General features: G+C 50.7%; 6 protein-coding genes across 6 annotated transcripts; 3 read left to right on the forward strand and 3 right to left on the reverse strand.

The window, feature by feature from the left end:
* Positions 1-236: 236 nt before the first annotated feature.
* On the reverse strand, positions 237-1,243 carry BDW47DRAFT_100721 (uncharacterized protein; the record flags this gene model as incomplete). The annotated part of the gene is made up of 1 exon (XM_024811512.1): positions 237-1,243. A coding segment is annotated over exon 1 (227 nt), but the record flags the coding sequence as incomplete, so codon positions are not given.
* A 1,930-nt stretch (positions 1,244-3,173) lies between these two features.
* Positions 3,174-5,347, forward strand: rpt3 (proteasome regulatory particle base subunit RPT3). The gene is made up of 6 exons (XM_024819922.1): positions 3,174-3,458; positions 3,514-3,555; positions 3,626-3,724; positions 3,777-4,063; positions 4,117-4,780; positions 4,872-5,347. Exons 1-6 carry the CDS (start codon positions 3,307-3,309, stop codon positions 4,888-4,890), a joined length of 1,263 nt encoding a protein of 420 aa, XP_024674736.1. The 5' UTR covers positions 3,174-3,306; the 3' UTR covers positions 4,891-5,347.
* Positions 5,348-5,948: 601 nt separating this feature from the next.
* Positions 5,949-7,973, forward strand: BDW47DRAFT_100725 (aspartyl protease). The gene is made up of 4 exons (XM_024811513.1): positions 5,949-6,403; positions 6,516-6,678; positions 6,738-7,392; positions 7,443-7,973. Exons 1-4 carry the CDS (start codon positions 6,302-6,304, stop codon positions 7,729-7,731), a joined length of 1,209 nt encoding a protein of 402 aa, XP_024674737.1. The 5' UTR covers positions 5,949-6,301; the 3' UTR covers positions 7,732-7,973.
* Positions 7,974-8,629: 656 nt separating this feature from the next.
* fcpA (protein-serine/threonine phosphatase) lies at positions 8,630-11,507 on the forward strand. The gene is made up of 3 exons (XM_024819923.1): positions 8,630-8,977; positions 9,038-9,124; positions 9,195-11,507. The coding sequence occupies exons 1-3, from the start codon at positions 8,730-8,732 to the stop codon at positions 11,398-11,400; spliced, it is 2,541 nt and encodes an 846-aa protein (XP_024674738.1). The 5' UTR covers positions 8,630-8,729; the 3' UTR covers positions 11,401-11,507.
* A 348-nt stretch (positions 11,508-11,855) lies between these two features.
* BDW47DRAFT_100728 (uncharacterized protein) lies at positions 11,856-13,532 on the reverse strand. The gene is made up of 3 exons (XM_024811514.1): positions 12,730-13,532; positions 12,399-12,676; positions 11,856-12,203 (listed from the first exon to the last, which is right to left on the reverse strand). The coding sequence occupies exons 1-3, from the start codon at positions 12,882-12,884 to the stop codon at positions 12,100-12,102; spliced, it is 537 nt and encodes a 178-aa protein (XP_024674739.1). The 5' UTR covers positions 12,885-13,532; the 3' UTR covers positions 11,856-12,099.
* A 627-nt stretch (positions 13,533-14,159) lies between these two features.
* BDW47DRAFT_81813 (uncharacterized protein) lies at positions 14,160-14,763 on the reverse strand. Its single transcript, XM_024819924.1, has one exon. The coding sequence runs from the start codon at positions 14,727-14,729 to the stop codon at positions 14,346-14,348; it is 384 nt and encodes a 127-aa protein (XP_024674740.1). The 5' UTR covers positions 14,730-14,763; the 3' UTR covers positions 14,160-14,345.
* Between the last annotated feature and the right edge of the window lie 105 nt (positions 14,764-14,868).

Genomic DNA, 14,868 nt, shown 5'->3' on the forward strand with positions numbered 1-14,868 from the left:
CAGGAGGAGCGGCATTCACAACGTGCGGTGGTGGTCCCAAAGAATGAGTGGGTGACCAGTGGCCAGTAGATAGTGCGTGGCCACAGCTCCCGGGAGAGCGTGTAATAGGCAAGTGAAAGACAGGGAGCGGGGGTGGGAAAAGAAATAACGGGCGTACCTGGACCACAAAAGCGTAGGGCTGTTATTTGTTGGAGTACGCTTGTATTTTATTTTATGGTAATAATGATCATAATAATAATGGTAAATGATAATAATAATAATAATAAAATTCCCCTTCCGATCTGAATGAGGAGAGAAGGAAGAGAAAGGGGGGGGTGAGTGTTTCGCTTGGGAGACAAAGCGAGTGGAGGCAAATGGAGTGGGTGGAAGGCAGAAATGGGGGGAACGTGGAGAGAGAAGACCAGAGGATCCAAAAAGAGATAGAAAGAGTAAGAGTCACTCAAAGAATTCAAGGATCCAAAAAAAGAGTACAACTCCAGTAAGTAAATTGGAGGCAGAGCACAGGGAGAAGCAAGTCAGTCTCGTCACGGTCGAGAATGATTCGAACAGGTCGGCTTGTGTTGAGCGGCAACTGATCGGGAGAAAACAGCAGGCGGAGTGGGGTGGCAGTACCGGGAATGACATAATCACTCGCGTCGACTTTCTTTCTTCTCCAATTGAATTCATGGACCGGTTGTCAGTATAAACATTACCAATCTGCTGATAATTGTAATAACAATGATGACAATATTATTATTAAAGTATTCAAATAATACTTTCGTCTGGATCAGTACCCGTGTGAGTGTTTCCTTCTGTTCTCTTCCTGTCAATCAGAAAGATGAAATAATTGGAGCAATAGGTCAGACGTCGATGTGATCGGCAAGGTAAGGTCCGGTCCCTTTAGAACCCGATACTGGTTCTTGTCCACTGATCTCCCCCCTAATCAGTGAGCGACCTCAACTTATTAGTAAATCATAGTGCAAGAAATGAGCAAAATCAGTCATTGTAGAAAACGAAAATCAGAGAGGAAAAAGGGAGCATTATTGTAACGATGTGGCGTAGCATATCCTGACAGCTGCTACGGGGTGGTTAGTGGGCATAGATGCTGTGGGTGGAAGATATCCCGGTCAGGAGCGGGGTGACGATGAGCTCTATAGTAAATTAACGCAAGTCTTGTCTTTCTTTCTGGCTTCTCCTTCTCTGTTTTTCTCTGTTTCTTCTGAAAGCACGAAGAGTATGGGAAGAAATTCCCAGGGAATGTGGGGGAGGGAAAAGGAAAAGAGAAGAGAAGGGAGGAGGAAAAGAACGGCAACTGCTTGTTCTTATAATCTGGATGATCGTGTTAGTTACTTGGGTAGTCATTTTTATTTTAATCTTTTCATTTTTTTATTTTCATTTCCATTTTTTATTTTTTTTTACTTGTGCCTCCTACCAAGTCCGTACCTAACCTGAGAATCCGCCCAATCTTGACCGTTCGGAACGGTCAGGTATGATGAACAGTTCCATAGATTCCAGCCAAATTAATGCCGCGCACATTAGTTCGTCAGACCTTGGCTACAATGTTTGACTTTTCTTTTTCTTCCTTTCTTTTTGCTTTGGCTTTCTAGTTTTAAATCTTGAATGTTTTAACTTTCCATCATCTGGCTTGTCAGTTTAAAATCCAGGCTTGCATTTGGGGCGGGAATTTTCAACGCTTTTACACCGTACACCAGTCTCTGGGAGTGGGAGTGGGAGTCTTCCTTGCCGCGCTCCACTCTTCCCTACCCAGTGGGTGATTATCTCCGAACAGACGGATTAGTTATGTGGAGAGTGGATTTCGGTTTTTGGCTCTTGGTATGGACCAACTGGTAACACATGGGTCCCCAGCAAGGCTCCTGCAGCCATTTTCAATCGGAATGGACGGTTGAGTGGGATCTTGCGTGGCTCTTCCACGGGACAAGACAAAGGACACCAAGGAGGCAGAACAACACAGACATCAACCTTCTTGCCACGAACCAACGCCTGGATCAGGTGCCTGGCTGGAGTTGGAGATTTCAAACGGGCGCAACAACTAACTAGTTTAATTCCAATGCCCAACCTATGGCCATTGTCCCGCGGCACGGGGATCATCGCGATCAGCACCAGCGTTACACTATTAAGTGATGAATGCATGGTACGGTAATGCATCCGCTGGTTAAATCATTCGGACAGCTGGAAGCAGGGTCTCTCGAATTCTGCTTCAACTCTTTCTTTGCTCGCGCGCCCAATTACAACAATAATATCAGTGTGTCGCGTTTTCTCCTCCTCTTCTTCTCTCTCTTCTAGTTGTGCGAGCTTTTCTACGCGGTTATGCCACCCACGATCATCCCTTTGCGATAGGCTCCATAGCAACTATGTAATCCGCTAAGAGACCCCACAGACCTACTCTGACATTCATAGCGCTGTACCGTTCATAGGATAGATCCAACGGCGTTCTTTTTTCCAGACCCTGGCATGTTACTAGTCTGCGAGATCTTACAGTGCCAGTGTGTTCCTATCTGAGGATGCCGGTAGTCAACCAGTGTCAAAACCAACCCGTGAAGGTAGACTGTACCACTGATCAGTAGTAGCAACTCGGGTTAATTGCGGGATTAAAGGTAGTTCGACGTCGGAATCTTCGAATTAAATGTGACAAGCTGTGGTGGCGTAACTGCCCTAGGTCCAGGGTTCACTAGATATATATACTAAATCATTGTCGAATCATACCCCTGGGGTTACGCCAGCAAAGATCATTAGTTACCGGAGAATAAGCACGAAGGTAATAAAGCGAACAACCCCAAGTTCGACAACAACAAATATACATCCTCTATCCTGAACAGACTATGCGTACTACCACATTTGCCAGTCAAGAACAGTCGACTCTGTGATCCGTAACTTCCGCTGTTCCATGTTTGGTTGGAATTAGTAAGTGGACAAGACAAAGAGTTGATCGGAATGGGGTACACAAGTGTATTTTATACAAAGTTAGCAGTAAATTAATCAATAGCTTGATATTCCAGATCCTCAAGTCCTTGAGAAGAACTACTAAAAAACATAGAGAATATGCTTGTGAGGCCTGCCAAAGATCTCTTTACCTAGTCAGGCTTAGCGGATCTGGCCAGCGAGCTGTTCCTCACGTGACTATTGCCACGGGAGCTACGTGATCCCATCAGCCTTCGAAGCACAGCTCCTCCACATGAACATCCCTCCCCACAGCCCCAATACCTATTCTTGCATTGCGACATCACCCCGAGATCCTTTTCAAACGTCTAGGTAAACGCGGTGATACTTTGTTTGCTTTATATCCAGTTTTTCGACGACATTTACAGCATGGGAGACGTCGCCGTGGAGAATCCGGCGAGCAACGTCACGCCTAAGCCGATTCCATTGGACAACATCCCCAACATCGATTCTTTCGAGGGGACGGGATCGGACGGAGGAGACGAATATGCCACATTGAAGAAGTTGCAGAGACATCTGGAGTATGTTGCAATGCGATCACCTTTGACGTGACTGCCATCTGACCGTTGACACTAGGTACATCCAACTCCAAGAGGAGTATATCAAGGATGAGCAAAGGTGGGTTACATCTCCAACCTTTCTGGCTACAGTTATGTACATTTTTCTAACACATCTTCGAAAAAAACAGGAGCCTGAAGAGGGAGCTCGTTCGTGCGCAGGAAGAGATCAAGCGGATACAGAGTGTACCACTCGTTATCGGCCAGTTCATGGAAGCGATTGACCAAAAGTATGACCCAACGCAGCATTCTTATACGAGCGTCTTTTGCTCACTAAATTAGTACGGGTATCGTTCAGTCCTCGACCGGTTCGAATTACGTCGTCCGTATCTTGTCCACCCTCGACCGCGAAAAGCTCAAGCCGTCGTCCTCCGTCGCCCTCCACCGTCACTCCAATGCGCTCGTGGATATCCTTCCGCCAGAGGCAGACTCATCTATTGCTATGCTGGGAGAGAACGAGAAGCCGGACGTGTCGTACGCAGATGTCGGTGGTCTCGATATGCAGAAACAGGAAATCAGGGAGGCGGTCGAATTGCCTTTGACGCAGTTTGACTTGTACAAGCAGATTGGTGAGCCAATGTGGTGTCAAGGGGGAATGACTGGGTTTACTAATAGTTTCCAGGTATCGATCCTCCCCGTGGTGTCCTGCTTTATGGCCCTCCTGGTACGGGTAAGACCATGTTGGTTAAGGCCGTGGCGAACGGTACGACCGCCAGCTTCATTCGAGTGAACGGATCCGAATTCGTTCAGAAGTATCTGGGAGAGGGCCCCCGTATGGTTCGAGATGTGTTCCGGATGGCGCGGGAGAACTCCCCGGCCATCATTTTCATCGACGAAATCGATGCCATTGCCACCAAGCGGTTCGACGCCCAAACAGGTGCCGACCGTGAAGTGCAGCGAATCTTGCTGGAGCTTCTTAACCAGATGGATGGCTTCGAGCAGTCGAGCAACGTCAAGGTCATCATGGCCACCAACCGAGCGGATACGCTTGATCCGGCCTTGCTGCGTCCGGGTCGTCTGGACCGCAAGATCGAGTTCCCCTCCCTCCGTGACCGACGTGAGCGTCGTCTGATCTTCAGCACGATCGCCTCCAGAATGTCCTTGTCCCCCGAAGTCGACCTGGATTCGCTGATTGTGCGGAACGAACCTCTGTCTGGTGCCGTCATCGCGGCCATCATGCAAGAGGCCGGTCTCCGGGCTGTCCGTAAGAACCGATACAATATCATCCAGTCTGATCTCGATGATGCCTATTCGGCCCAGGTGAAGTCGGGACAGGAAGACGAACGGTATGCTCTTTAACCCTCTCTACCCACTTTTCTCTTTCCCCCCTCCCCCACCCCCCCTCGCTCTTTCTTACACATAACTAATGCGTCACAGACCCGAGTTCTACCGCTAGATCAAGTTTCAGGTTTCGGTGTGCTGGAAATGGAATTGTGCATGGCGAAAAGGTGGTCGTCCGCTGTATCATCAGAGACGGGGCTATTGGTATATGTAGCACAATGATTGATGCATTTGGATTTCCTGCTGCAGTAGTATACAATACGTGTAGGAAGCATGTAGACAGCCTTCCAACCTTGCTGCTTCGTGAGCGACACTGCACGCCGTGTTATTAATGTGCATCTAGAAGCGATACTTTTACCGCCCACATCTTCCTGTCCTTTCTTTCTCTTCCACCACACCCCCTCTGTTTTTAGCCATCGAGCCAAGATAATCCATAAATTAGAAGGAAGAACGGACGATACTGAAATAAGCCGACTTTCCTCTTGAGTCTTCAGAGTTCAAATCCATCCTACATATCTCACGCTTGCCGAGACCTTCGAGATGTTCACCAAGTCTACCCCTTGCGACATTCCTAAGACCGAAAGGCACACAGGAGCTTTTTACGTGATTCCCGTCTCATATTGAAACCAGGACGCCTATCATACTAGAACACGTTCGTTCCGTAATGAGTTGGCTTGATGAGAAAGGTGTCCATGTCTGTCTGGGTCTGATGTCCCAAAGTTCCGCCCGTATATTCGGGCAAGAGTCGTTCTTGAAAGGCCAATAGAAGCAATTGCCATGTTGAGGAATCCTCTCTCAGTTCTTTGTTTATCTTGAGTTTGATTTACGAGATGGGGGCTTTACAGTGACTGGCACATGTACTGACTGCTTTTTTGGGGGCTTGAATGAGGTATTTAAAAAGATTGAGTGGCCTGAACCAAGGCGATGATGTTATCAGTAAGATTGGGCCTGATGGGTTATCAGCCGGGTTGGTTGGTGTTTGTTATGGGGTATGACTAAATATAAACACACTGTTGTCATCACTATCATTTCATCCCCCCACTTCTTCACACTGGATATTCCAGTGTCTGGAGTAATATACCCATTGTTGTTATTATAAAACAGCAATAAACCAGCATCGTTCAAAGAAACAATAATGTAGAGATATTGATCTTCCCAGGCAGGATCAAGTGATCCGACCCGTGACCATGATCCGCGCCGAGTGCCAAATGACGCAAGCCCGCCATCCTTGATTGGCTGCCCTGGTCACTTTCGCTTTCCCCCCATTACAAGTCACTCCGCAACCAGTCATGTAAGGTAAGGTACCTACGACTAGGTACCTCGCTTGCTCTCAACTCCCTTCACCTCCTCATCTCCATCCATCTCTCTCCCCATCGTCTCCATCCCCCATCTCCCCATCTCCATCGCGTTCTTCCAATCCCTTCATTATTCCATCAGCTGTTCATAAGTCTCTCTTTTGGTAACCATCCATCCTTATTTACTCTGTACCCGCCTCCCCCAGTGGTCTGGGACTGTTGCCGCCCATTATGAAGACGCCCTCCTTGCTCGCGGCCTCTGTGCTGCTGGGTTGTGCTTCCGCTAAGGTTCACAAGCTGAAGCTCGATAAGGTTCCTCTGTCTGAGCAGATGGTGAGTTAATGCTGTAGTCCTGTATTTGCTGGTCGTGATGATGATATGGGGATATGATCGATCGTGTCTGCTTGTTTGGGTTTAGCATCATCGCTGACCGGATCATCTCCAGTACGCCCAGAACATCGATACCCATGTGCAGGCTTTGGGTCAGAAATACTCGGGGATGCGCCAGGCGATGCATCAGCAGCTGTCTGATCAGACCGACTTGAATGATGAGCTCACTGAGCAGGGCCGTCATGATGTGCTGGTCGACAACTTCTTGAACGCCCAGTGTAAGTAACATCGTTTAGACGATTCCCTCCCAAGTTCATGGCTAACACGGGTCGCGCAGACTTCTCGAAGATTGAGATTGGTACACCCCCGCAGGAGTTCAAGGTGGTGCTTGACACGGGAAGCTCCAACCTGTGGGTCCCGTCGCAGCAGTGTGGCTCCATCGCCTGCTATCTCCACAACAAGTACGATTCCTCGTCGTCATCTACCTACCAGAAGAATGGCAGCGAGTTTTCCATCAAGTATGGCTCTGGCAGTTTGAGCGGCTTTGTGTCCAAGGACACCGTCAAGATCGGTGATATTAAGATTGAGGACCAGCTGTTTGCTGAGGCAACCAACGAACCTGGTCTGGCCTTTGCCTTTGGTCGCTTTGATGGCATTCTCGGACTGGGCTTTGACACCATCTCCGTCAACAAGATCGTCCCCCCCTTCTATAGCATGCTGAACCAGGATACTCTGGATGAGCCTGTCTTCGCCTTCTATCTCGGGGACGCCAACACCGAGGGTGACGACTCTGTGGCGACTTTCGGTGGCATTGACAAGGACCACTACGAGGGTGAGCTGATCAAGATCCCTCTTCGCCGCAAGGCCTACTGGGAGGTCGACTTTGACGCCATTGCTCTTGGCGACGAGGTGGCCAGCTTGGACAACACCGGTGTCATCCTGGATACCGGTACCTCGCTGATTGCCCTGCCCTCCACTCTTGCCGAGCTGATGTGAGTTCCCTTGGATCACTATGTCAGAAACCATACTAATCATTCTACAGCAACAAGGAGATCGGTGCCAAGAAGGGCTTCACCGGCCAGTACTCCGTTGAGTGCGATACGCGCGACAAGCTGCCCGACATGACCTTCACTCTGAGTGGCCACAACTTCACGATCGGCCCTTACGACTATACCCTGGAGGTCCAGGGCTCCTGCATCAGCGCATTCATGGGCATGGACTTCCCCGAGCCTGTGGGTCCCCTGGCTATTCTGGGTGATGCCTTCCTGCGGCGGTGGTACAGCGTGTACGACGTCGGCAACGGCGCCGTCGGTCTGGCCAAGGCCAAATAGAGGAGCGACGTAGTCTCACATCCCACTAGACGATGCGGTGTGAGAGCGATGGTACATATATAAGCCCAGCACGGGCATTTTTGTTTTCGGCGAACCTGGGAAGAAACTAGCCTACCATCTCAGATGCAGGCTCTGCACTGCCCTGGTTTCTGTTGCGACGTCTGTTTTAGTGACTTTTACGGAACAATTTCATGTGTTATGGGTTTTGGACTCTATGGTAGCCTACGAAACGCATTCTCACAGTAGATGAAATCAGTGGGGAAGAAACCTATGACGTGAGTCATATTGAGTAGTGCCGTTGGATGGCAGATGACAGGGGATAAACATAGTTGACTGGTCGGCATTACCAGGGATTACTTACCTTACTCAATGCGTTAACAATGACCATGATTATGACGAGGTCTAGCCCCGCACGGACGGGTACTGCCTGATTCTGGCCTGGTCTTGGCGGCCGACCTCAGCAGAAAGTGAACTTCAACTTCGCCTTTCGCCTGGACTGATCTCTTTCTTTCTCTTCCATCTCTCCACCCAGCTCCTGTCAACGTTAACCATTCCAATTCAACTCGAACTTTCAATTCTCATTCTTTGCGCTTGATTGGGCGCATTATATTCTCTGCTCTTTGCCAACTGCCCCGTTGTTTCCTCCCAAACGGCGCCGTTTTCTCGTCGCGTCAGCTCGTAGCGGACCTCATTTGACGAGCTCTCGCTCCACCGCAACCACGATTTCCAAGTTTCTTGGAATCGCCCACCATCTCTCATCATCGAATCTGCCTCTGCTAGATTGAGTTGCGCCTTCATTACCTTTTTCGCAGTGGGCGCGCGCCGAGCGACCCGGTGATGGCTTCATAGCTTTGTTCAGCTCGGTTCCCTTTCTCTCTGTTCGCTCGCGATCGAATCGCCAATCGCGCTCTTGCTCCGTGCTCAGAGTGCGCCATACATGAGAGAGAACCCAGTGGGCGGTAGTCAGGACACCGTGCCACTCGAGTCTAGATAGGAGCATGCTGCTTCGATTGCCGCCGAGCCTTCACTACCCGATCACCGTAACGTCGCTGCTCAAACAGCCTGGCGATGCGGTGGAACGGGATGAGGCTCTCTTCTGGTATATCTACCAGACGACTGTCACTGAAGGTGATGGGCTGGGCAATAAGATCGAGGTGAAGCGCAAGTTTCCGACCAAGTTTGAGTCGACCGTTGATGGCGAGATCGTGCAATGGAAAGTCGCCAAGGGCGATATCATTGATGAACCGTATGTGCTCACCTTCTCCTGATTGATTTAAGGAGAAATGACTTGCTGACGTGTGGATAGGGTTGATATCGTCGAGATTGACGAGCCATGTGCTCACGAAGTCCAGTTCGGGGGTCTGTGTGCGGAGTGTGGCAAGGACATGACTGAGTAGGTGTTCTGGTAGTTTGGCAGTTGGTGTGTTGCTTTGGATAAGAGCTGACATCGGTTGTTCCTGTAGGTCGACGTACAACACGGAAGTGACCGATTCGATCCGCGCGCCGATCCAGATGGTCCACGACAACACGACACTCACCGTAAGCGTCGAGGAGGCTACGCGGGTGGAAGAAGATGCGAAACGTCGACTGCTATCGCATCGGAAGCTGTCCCTCGTGGTGGATCTTGACCAGACCATTATTCATGCTACCGTTGACCCTACCGTAGGAGAGTGGATGGAAGACAAGGACAATCCCAACCATGAAGCATTGAGCGACGTTCGAAGGTTTCAGCTGGTGGACGATGGACCAGGGATGCGGGGATGCTGGTACTATGTCAAGTTACGACCAGGATTAGAGGCCTTTTTGGAGAACGTCGCGGCGATGTACGAGTTACATATCTACACCATGGGTACTAGGGCGTATGCGCAGCATATTGCAAGTATCGTCGATCCAGACAAAAGACTCTTTGGCGATCGTATTCTCAGCCGTGACGAGAGTGGCAGTTTGACCGCAAAGAACCTGCATCGTCTGTTCCCCGTGGACACTAAGATGGTAGTCATCATCGATGACCGTGGGGACGTCTGGCGCTGGAGCCCCAATCTCATCAAGGTGTCTCCGTACGACTTTTTCGTCGGGATCGGCGATATCAACTCCAGTTTCCTCCCCAAGAAGCAAGAACTGGAGCAGCTGTCCAACAAGGCCGAGGAAAAGCCACCGGTCAAGGCCCCTCCACTGCCACCACCGACCGAGCACCACGTTAATGGTAGTACCACGAAACCGGAGCCGAACGAGGAGGTGTCAACACTAGAGCAGTTGGTAACGATGGGTGGTGGAGACAATCCGAGACTGCTGCAAGAGCAGAGTGACGCACAAGAAGAGACGATCATGCACCAAGTTGAGGACCGTCCCTTACTGCAGAAGCAGAAGGAGTTGGACGCCGAGGACGACGCGATCTCCCAATCGGATAGCAGCGAGTCGTCCGCCAGCGTGGATGAGTCCCAGGACCCCAACAAACAGCGCCATCATCTGCTGGTCGATACCGACCAAGAGCTCTTCCAGTTGGAAGCACGACTCGACGACGTGCACCGGAGATTCTTCGACGAGTACGACCAGCGGCGGACGCGCGCGCTCGGCGGACGGGTGGCGGCTCTACGGGGCGAAAAGACGCCATTCAAGGAGAAGGACGTGGACCTGAAACTGGTCCCCGACGTGAAGGACATCATGCCATACATCAAACGCAAGATCCTCGGTGGCGTGGTGATGGTATTCTCCGGCGTGCTGCCCCTGGGTACAGACACCCAAAACGCGGACATCTCCCTCTGGTCGAAGAGTTTCGGCGCCGCAATCTCCCAAAAGGTCAACCGGCGAACGACACATCTCGTAGCTGGCCGCAACCGCACAGCCAAGGTGCGCGAGGCGACGCGATATTCGAAAATCAAGATCGTCTCGACGCAGTGGCTCCTAGACTCCCTCACCCAGTGGAAGCGGCTCAACGAAGAGCCGTACCTACTCCCCGTGCACCCAGACGACCGCGGCGAGCCGATCTCACCCAGCACCAAAGACCTGGACAGTGCATGGTTGACGTCAGACGACGAAGACACCGGCGAATTCCTGACAGACGACGACAACGAGACGGACGATATCCTCCAGTCGTCGGGGCTATCGGAGCAGTCCCCGATCGGCTACGACGAAGACCAGCAAGCCGCCGTGCACGAAGAGCTGAAAGACTTCCTGGGTAGCGACGATGAAAGCGAAAGCGACAGCGACGCGTCGTTCATGGCCGATGAATCCAGCCAGATTGGCAAGAAGCGCAAGCGGGATGATGAGACTGAGGGTGAAGGCGGTGGCGGTGACCAGGAGCTGGCGGCTGAAGAGGATGGCGATCAGACAGGCTCGCGGTTATCGCAGCGGATTAAGCGGGTCTACGAGCGCAGCACGGGGCTACGAGCCATGGCCACCCCAGGCGGTGCCAACAACAACAACAACAACAACAACACTGCCGCACCGGATGAGCCAAAGCCAGAAGAAATGGTATCCTCCCCTCCAGAGCCCGAACCATCCAGCTCCCAGCCCCAAGAAAACATCCCGCAACCCGACGAAGACGACGAAGACGAACTCGAGCGGGAAATGATGGCAGCATTCGAGGATAACGACGAAGACGAAGCTCGAGCCGAAGACGACGAAGAAGGAGAAGAGGAAGAAGAAGAAGAAGAAGCAGCCGATAGTTAGGGTTTTGTTTTTTTTTTTTTGTTTCCATTTTAACTTTGACTCTTGAATTCTTCCTTTCTTGTTCTCTACTTGTCATATTTGTCACAATTTGCTTCTTGTTTCTTCTATCTTGTTCTTGTTCATATTGGAGATGGAATGGCGTTGAGGATGGATGCATGAGCATCGCGGGCTGAGTGGCATGTCTTGTCGTGACTCACTCACTCTCTAGACGTTTTAGTTTGGAAGAGAGTGCTTTCTTGCTGCTGCTGCTGCTGCCACTGCTACTATTGCTGCTGTTGATGTTGATATTGTCGGGACTGCGATCGATGCGAGAATGGCATAGCGATGGCGTTGACGGGATCTATCTATCGATCTACTCTCATATCTTGTTTGTATAGGTACATACATGGTGCTTACCGTACTTGTTTCCTCTACCCTCCGGTATCGACGCTCATACGTACATGATGCTAGATGGGGATTCGATAGAGTCTGTAGTTGTTGTAGATGGTAAGAGTGTTTATGGGTACATATAAAAGACAAAAAAAAAAAATAGGGAATAATGAAAGAAGAAAAAAAGGCAGAGAAAAACAAGGCCAACACAAATGGATATCAATATCAATCAAGACAGACAACAGCGCCATTACCCATATTAAAACAGAATAATATCCAGAGGGGAAAAAAAAGAAGCAAAAGAAGAAAAAAGAGAAAAGAAGGAAAAAATCAATCGTATATATCCCGATTTACCTGCCACGCCATGATCATCATCCAGAGGAAGAAGATTGTGTTGACGAGTTCGAATGCGAAGGCTGTTTTCCAGCAGCTGCCTGTGGATTAATTATTAGCACGTGTTTCTTTTGAGTCACGACGCACGATGTTGAGTATGTTTGTTTGTCATGTATGTATGTATATATGTGCATTTTGCACTACCCATGCATACACACATATACCCATGCATACAGTCGACAGTAGACAGCAGACAAAGTGGCAGGGGAAGAAGAAAAACAAAAGGGGAAACAAACAAATAGTACTCTGCGTCAGCCAAGCCAACGTCTGCAGATTGTTGCCCCCAACGCGGTGATCATCGAGGACATAAATCTGACAATTGTCGTTGACGTTGGCGACGACGCCATACAGCTGCAGCGAGGTCTCGATCAGCCCTGTTATCCAAAGCACGAAGAGGATGAAGCTCCCGATGAGGATGATGCCGGGGAGGAGGAAGCGGCGCGCGGCGAGGACGAGGATGAGGACCACGAAGATGAAGCCGAGGGCGGAGGAGACGACCATGTAGGGGAAGAGCCTTTGTTTCTTCTGTTAAAATGGTTCGTTGATAGCAGGGAAATGGGTACATACCATGGTATCCCTAGGTTCATCTCCGTCTGGATGGCCATAAACCAGGAGAAGATACCGAGGCAGACTGCGGACCCGGAGAGCACGATTATGATCCAGATGTTGAGCTGCAGTTCGGGCCATTGGTAGTGCCGACTGCGGCGGATCGGGGCTGCCATTGTTTCTTTCCTCCTTTTTTTCTTCTTTCTGTTCTGTGGTATGTCTTGTTGTGTTGTGTTGTGGTGGTGGGATTGATCAATCGAGATAGGACGGATGTACTGCGTAGATCAAGAAGTCGGGTATTATATCATAGAAAAGTCATGCATCCATGCGGCGTTATACTGATTCGTTCAAGTCGTATCTGTCGTTCATTCATTCGTCGATTCATTCAATTGCCCTGATCGCCATATACTCCAAGTGCAGGCGGGGTATGAGGGTTATATGTATGTATAGATCGAGTCGAGTCGGAGGTAAGCCGCAGCTGCGACGTCGTAACACCGTTGGGTCGCTAAGTCGCAGGACCAAGCCGCCCCAAACACCCAGCAAGGTATCAGGATCCCAACACCCCACGCCCTGGATTGGGCCGGTGTGGACTGGCAATGTGACGGACTGAGTTGGTTGAGGGTGTGTTTGTTTGTTGATTGATCGAATGGATTGCGCCGGGATGTGTTGGCGGTTATGTAAGCGGTGAGGAGTTGGTCGGCGGAGACAAGATGAGGACTCGAGGATTATTTTGGAGAACCAGGTGGTGGTGGCGTATGCAGAATGGGTTATTGCTTGAATAACTGACAGGTGACTGACAGGAAGAGAGAATGCACGGAGTGAAAGAAAGAAAGAATTGCATTGTGGTGGGAGAATTGAGGTGGCTGGTGCAGTGGGTGTAGGTATATAGTAAGGCGACAACGGAGGGTGGCAGGGCAAGACGTGGAGTTGGTTTCGCCCCTTTTAGGGATAGTCGCTGATCCCAGGCGGCACCATGGAATCAGATCTGAAGTCCCTGCAAAGGTGATGGTCAAAAAGCCGAAGATTTTGACTCGTCTGGCAAAGTGTAAGGACCGGGGTGTTTGGGTCGACGACCTTCTTTGTAACTGACATTGTCGACAGGAGTCTTGCTTTCCTTTACAGTGAAGATTCAACAAAGTTTTCTCAGTGTGCTCGGGTGTTGTTCATGAACTAGTACTTTGAGATCGTGTAAGTACTCTATGATTTTATTTATGATTAAAATATAGAGATATTAGTCTCTCCAACCTCCATAAGTAATCTTCTCTTGCTATAGCTGTTCTTATAATATTAAATATAAAAAATAACCACTACCTGTCTCAACTGCTTGGACGGCCGATTCGGCCAGCCACGTGACCATTCGAGTCACCTGTTTGCCAGTCGAGTGGTAGGGCCGCCCCCACCGCTCCCACCGCTCCCACCGCCCCCACCGCCCCAATCTGCTCCGAATTAGGGGGCAATCTCCCCTAGAACCCGCCCCAATCCACCCCGAAAACAACACAATTGATCTGATAGTGGCCTGGGCCTGTGTTGACCGCATCACTGTTAACGCTCGTGTGGGACCTGTGGTTTTCGAGTGTTAGAATATCTAGTCCGAACGTGTATGGTATTTTCACGTGCGGGGCTGGGAATATCAACCTTCACAAAGCTGCGATGAGCCGAGCGGGCCACGGCGGCGGCATCACGCTAAGCGGCGCCGGAGCTGGAGCTGGAGCTAGAGCTAGAGCTAGAGCTGGAGCCAGAATCAGATCCCCCGGCAGACGAGGCAGATCCTGAGCCGGATTGCGAGCTAGATCCTGAGCCAGACTCCGAGCCAGATTGCGAGCCAGACTCCGAGCCAGATTGCGAGCCAGACTCCGAACCAGACGAGCTAGATCCTGAGCCAGACTCCGAGCCAGATTGCGAACCAGACTCCGAGCCAGACGAGCTAGATCCTGCGCCAGACTCCGAGCCAGATTGCGAGCCAGACTTGGAGCCTGCGCCGCCATCTGCGCCTGCGCCGGAACCCGAGTTTGCGCCGCCATCTGCGCCTGCGCCGGAACCTGAGCCTGCGTTGCCATCTGCGCCTGCGCCAGCATTTGAGCCTGCACCGCCATCTGCGCCTGCACCAGAACCCGAGCCTGCGCCGCCACCTGCGCCAGCGCCAGAACCCGAGCCTGCGCC

The sequence above is a fragment of the Aspergillus candidus genome, assembly GCF_002847045.1.
Source record: "Aspergillus candidus strain CBS 102.13 unplaced genomic scaffold BDW47scaffold_7, whole genome shotgun sequence".
NCBI lineage: Eukaryota > Fungi > Ascomycota > Eurotiomycetes > Eurotiales > Aspergillaceae > Aspergillus > Aspergillus candidus.